We start from the raw sequence: 5,164 nt of genomic DNA on the forward strand, positions 1-5,164 counted from the left end.
GAGTCACTAATCCCATCAAAATCACCTGTCCACTTTGACATCCCAGCAGTGCCCCATACACTCAGCAGCAGCAGGCTAGAGACCACACCCCTGCCACATGGACATTAATTTGGCAATCTTTTGTGAAAGTGCTGCAGATTTTTTTTAAGGCATGCCACTTTTGTCCTCTATTTTCCTTTCTTTCTTTTTTGTGTGGAAAATACAGTGTACACCATGTAGATACTATGTTTTTGGGTAATAGCTGTTTGGCAATTATTCTGTTGCTGTAAGAACCCCCCCCCCCCATTTTTTCTAAAATATTTTTAGATACAAATAAAAATGAAATGTCCTTATTTAGCAAATAAAATAAAACAAACACACGGACACTAAGGTCAGTCTCAAAAAACTCAGAACAGACAAAGCCAAGGGAGGCGTACATGGAAGGGAACTACTGAGAGAATGAGGAATATGTTTGCATGTGAGTGGAGTGTCAGGTGAATCTACAGGCAGGTGGGAGTGGCAGCATCTGAAGTGTCAACAGAGTGCATGATGGGAACATAAAAAGCAGACTGACCGATTAACGAACAACAGAAAACCAAAATTATCACAGGTCTGTTTGCTTTGACATTACAACATCTAAACAGAGAAGTGTTTCACTCGCACTGCTAAAATCACACACTGACTTTTACGTTGTCGTCTCTCCTGTGTAGCAGACTGATCATTTGGTAAGAAAACATTCATTCAGTTTATTAATTTTGTGCATTGCAATGAAAAAAAAAGGCTTTATTTGATTTTTTTAGTTTTTGTTTTGTATGTGCTTTACAAAATGAGGCAAGTTCCTGTTTTTGTGTCTTATTTGTGTAATGATTCTTTTCTTCATGTTTTTCCAGGTGATGGGTTTTATGACAGACATCATGCTACTGAGTTTCCTCATTATTCCAAGTGAGCCATCTCATTTCAGTCATTTACAGTCTGTTAGATCAGAGCAGACAGATACTTGACAAAGTCAAGAAAATGACTTTGTCAGATACTGACAGATACTTGACAAAGTCAAGTATCTGAGGATGTTGAAAGAACAAGAGATAAAAAGCAAACCCACGACTCTTAAAGTCAGATTGTTCATCATGGATTTTCTCTTTATCTACATTTCTATATTTTCATGATATTCTGTTTTTCAGGCACTGTGGCTGCTTGTCCAAACACACACCTGTTCATCACTGCACCAACAGAGATGGAGGCTCTGAGTGGATCTTGTTTACAAATCCCATGTAACTTTAGTGATGCTGGAACAGAAAAGTTTGACAGCACAAGACCTGTGTTTGCAGTGTGGATTAAAAATAATCATACTGATTTGAAAAGTCATCCAGAAAACGTGATCTTCAACAGCAGTGTGACATTTAACATCTATCCAATGAATATTACAGGAAACCTGACACAGAGAAACTGCACCACTCTGTTTTCCAATTTAATCACAAATTATACAAACACATACTACTTCAGAATTATGAACTCAGCGTTCATGGCAACAGCTGTTTGTGATCCTCTTCAAATAACAATTAAAGGTAAGAAAGTTTCCTCTAATTTCTATAAACAAAGTATAATCAGCTGCAGCTTTTATTCGAAACAACTAAAAAAGAAATTATGAACAAATGTAACAGAAATGAGCACATTTAAGTGTTTTGTGTTTAGCTGGAAACTCGGAAAATTAAGGCGGCTCAGGACAATAATTAGTCTTCTGGGGTCTTTATTGTGAGCAGTAAAATTGGGAATCAGTAAAAAAAACTGTAGTAAAGACAGAAAAAAAAATAAAATAAAAAACAAAAGAGAAGAAATCCTGCATACAAAGAAAAAGTCACTGTTTAAAAGCATATTTATGATTTTTTGTTATGTTTAAATTGTCACGGCAGGGTGTGCTGGTGTGTAGATGAGGTAGATCCAAAAGCAGACACGGTGAAGACAGAACTATGTTTCCAAAAATAAAGCGAGCCTTTATTGTGGCTGATGGCATGAGAACAACTCTAGAGACACACTGAAACTGGGAAAACTAAGGGGACTATGAACACTGTATAAACTAAAAGACAATGACACTCTGTGAAAAGATTATGAAATACTATGAATACAGAGTAACTAGGGATGCTATGAAACACGCTGAAACAATGAGGGTAAAACTGTAAAACCTGTGGCAAAGATAACAGACGACCTGACAAAAAACATTAAGAGACAAAGGACTTAAATATACACATAATGTGATTAGGGGGAGTGGAGACACATGAGGAAATAGCTGACTAGGATGAACATAATGATGCACAGGAAATGTAAACCAAAAACACAAAGACATGGAAACTGGACTTTCACAATAAACAGGAAAACATGACAAGACGCAGGCATGACACAAACTTGACAACATTAACCAGACAGGCAAGAAACATGACCAATAACACACAATAAACAACAAGGGGAGTTTTAACACAGGGAAAGATGACACAAAGAAATTAAGAAACAAAGGACTAATGGCAACCTAGAAATTGACTGGATGAGCTAAACTGAAACTAGAACACAAATTAATACAAAATGACACATTAACAACATACACACGGTACCCAGTACCGTGACATAAATAGTCTGGTTTCCATGGAAATTTCACAAGTTACTGTTCAACAAACTAACGTCTTGACACAAGTCTCTCTCTACATCTCTTCCCCAACCTTTCCTGCACTTACAGGGGACATAAAAGGAAGAATCCTGTCTGTTAGTGATTAAAAACTAAAACGGCATTTGCATATTTGTCACTTCTGCATGTTTCAACTGAAATAATATTTTATGATAAGACAAAGACTGAATAAAAATTGCAGTTTTTGAATGATGATTTTATTTTTAAGGAAAAATGTTATCCAAGCCCCTGTGTTAATACTTAAATGTCTTGGCAGCAAGAACTGCAAGTGTTTTTGATAGCTGGTAATGAGTCATTCACAGTGCTATTGAAGAATTTTGGTTCCCTCTTCTTTGCTTAATAATTTTAATTCAGCTACATTTTCCAAGCATGAACAACTTGTTTAAAATCAAAGCATTACATTTAATTTTGGATTTCACGTGATAAACGTCACCTTCATTCAGGGTTTTTTTTTTTACTTTTTATTTTTTTGAGTCACAGACCATAACACAACCACCACCATCTTTTACTCAGGTTATCTTTGTCTAATATTAAACTGAATTTTAATCCGAAACTTTTAAGTGAGACAAATATGCAGGATTTCAGGAAGGAGGACAATACCTCACTTTGGTTTTTAATCCATTGTTGTGGCTGATCTTCATCTGTTTCTTGACGGTATTATTAGTTTACAAACTGTGTTTAATGTGAAACCACAGATTCTCCTTGGAGGCCCAATATTACAATCTCAGGTGATCTGAAGGAGAAGGAGTCTGTCACTATAACCTGCTCAGCTCTCACTCCCTGTCCACACTCCCCTCCTCAACTCACCTGGAATCTCCAACAAGACTCTCACAGCAAAATAGAGGAAAACACAGATGGAAGCTTTACAACTAAAATCCAGCAGAACATCACTCTGTCAGACACACATGATGGAAAGAAGATCAGCTGCTCTGCCAGATATCCTGTGAACCAAGGAAACGACACCAAGACAGCAGAGACAGAAGAGACTCTCAGTGTTTCATGTAAGACAATCAGAGTTTGTTGTTGAACTGAATCTTAAAGGACAAAATGATGTATGGGATATCTCTTTCTTTTTTCTCTCCAGATGCTCCTAAAGACACCTCAGCATCCATCAGTCCAACATGTTTGGTGTCAGCAGGCAGCTGGGTGAACCTGACCTGCTCCAGCAGAGCCAAACCTCCAGTCAGCAGCTTCACCTGGTTCAAGAAGAGCAGAGATGGAGCTGTGAAAGTATCTGAAGGAGAGATTTACAGCTTCAATGTAACAGATGGAGGAGTTTATTACTGTGTGGCCACTAATGATCTGGGTAATCAGACATCAGCAGAGATTAACATGACTGTTAAAGGCCCATTGCCTAAAGAGGAAAGTATGTGCTCCCATCATTTTTTTAAAACTTTTTTGTATCTATTATATCTTTCATTTAAAAAAACTACTTCAAGTAGTAACGAAGCACAGCCTGAATCAATATGTCAACATAAAATCTTTTTTTTTTTGTTACTTCATGATTTCTGTGCTTCAACAGACAAACTGTGGCAACATATTGGCGTAATTATTGGGATCATTTTACTCTTAATCTTACTCTGCTTGATAATCTTTGTTTGGTAAGTATCACACATGAAAGTAGAAAACACATACTGTTAGTGTCAAAGATATTTTATCTGCAAATTAAAATATCTGTTTTCCAACAGATTAACTTTATTCACAATTATATTTAGTAGAGTTAATTTAACAGCCTCTTGTGTCTTCCAGCTGGTTAAAATCAAAGCATCAAAGACAACAACAGACTCAGGTAAGGGAATTAAAACAAAACAAAACAAAAATCTATCTGCAGGATAACTGACTGTTCTAGTGATTATTTACAGTAGCATCTTTGTCAGAGCAGTCTGATCATTTAATGTAACAAAAAAATAACAGAGTCAGCTTAAGGAATATTCTATTATTTTAATTCCATAGATTCAAATAAATGAAAAGCAGGTTGTTGAAGAACCAGGAAGTAAAACAGAGGAAGTTGAAGAAAACATCCATTATAGTGAGATTAACATTTCCAAGCATCAAGCATCCTCTGACTCAGTGCAGGACAGAGGACAGGAGCAGGACACAGAGTACGCACAGGTGCAAATCAGCAAGCCAGAAAACAACTTAACACAGAGTCCTCATGTCCAGGAGGAAGTCTATAGTGAGGTGAAGAAAATTTAAAATGTTGTAAAATGACATTACTTCAGCGTCGACATGCACACATGGAGCCTTTCTGTGGGTCAGTTTCACAGTTCAGTGATGACAAAGAAACAACACCCTGCAACTTTTCATGTTCTGTTTTCATTTTCTTGTGTTCATGAAAAATCTGAATAAGCAGAAGTTTCAGCACTTCAATAAGGAACTGGTTTCACATGTCAGCCGATTCTGTTCTGTAAAACTGAAAATCAAATTGAAACATGCATGTGGTAGAAAGTATGACAACTGTAATTGATAATTTACTAGAATGTATAACAATTGAAATTTATAAGGAAAAAGAAA

At 36.5% G+C, this 5,164-nt stretch overlaps 1 protein-coding gene across 2 annotated transcripts; it reads left to right on the plus strand.

Annotated features, from left to right (window-relative positions):
- The first annotated feature begins 581 nt into the window (after positions 1 to 581).
- Positions 582 to 4,888, plus strand: LOC147321755 (myelin-associated glycoprotein-like). 2 transcript variants are annotated; one of them, XM_086305894.1, is made up of 7 exons: positions 582 to 704; positions 870 to 921; positions 1,158 to 1,541; positions 3,346 to 3,651; positions 3,735 to 4,251; positions 4,400 to 4,439; positions 4,604 to 4,888. In XM_086305894.1, the coding sequence occupies exons 2-7, from the start codon at positions 873 to 875 to the stop codon at positions 4,844 to 4,846; spliced, it is 1,539 nt and encodes a 512-aa protein (XP_086162020.1). In that variant the 5' UTR covers positions 582 to 704; positions 870 to 872; the 3' UTR covers positions 4,847 to 4,888. The 2 variants fall into 2 exon arrangements, with proteins under 2 accessions (XP_086162020.1, XP_086162019.1); XM_086305893.1 differs by lacking the exon at positions 582 to 704 and having other exon boundaries at positions 843 to 921.
- Positions 4,889 to 5,164: the final 276 nt, after the last annotated feature.

The sequence above is a fragment of the Aulonocara sp. 'chitande type north' Nkhata Bay genome, linkage group LG9 (assembly GCF_057382095.1).
Source record: "Aulonocara sp. 'chitande type north' Nkhata Bay isolate Kocher_YH1m ecotype deep benthic linkage group LG9, A_spYH_male_GT1.1, whole genome shotgun sequence".
Lineage (NCBI taxonomy): Eukaryota > Metazoa > Chordata > Actinopteri > Cichliformes > Cichlidae > Aulonocara > Aulonocara sp. 'chitande type north' Nkhata Bay.

Coding starts and splice junctions, on each gene's coding strand:
- LOC147321755 (XM_086305893.1), top strand. CDS start 843: ATGATTCTTTTCTTCATGTTTTTCCAGGTGATGGGTTTTATGACAGAC. Junction 1,542..3,345: donor TCTTCAAATAACAATTAAAG/GTAAGAAAGTTT, acceptor GTGAAACCACAG/ATTCTCCTTGGAGGCCCAAT. Junction 4,252..4,399: donor TGCTTGATAATCTTTGTTTG/GTAAGTATCACA, acceptor TGTGTCTTCCAG/CTGGTTAAAATCAAAGCATC.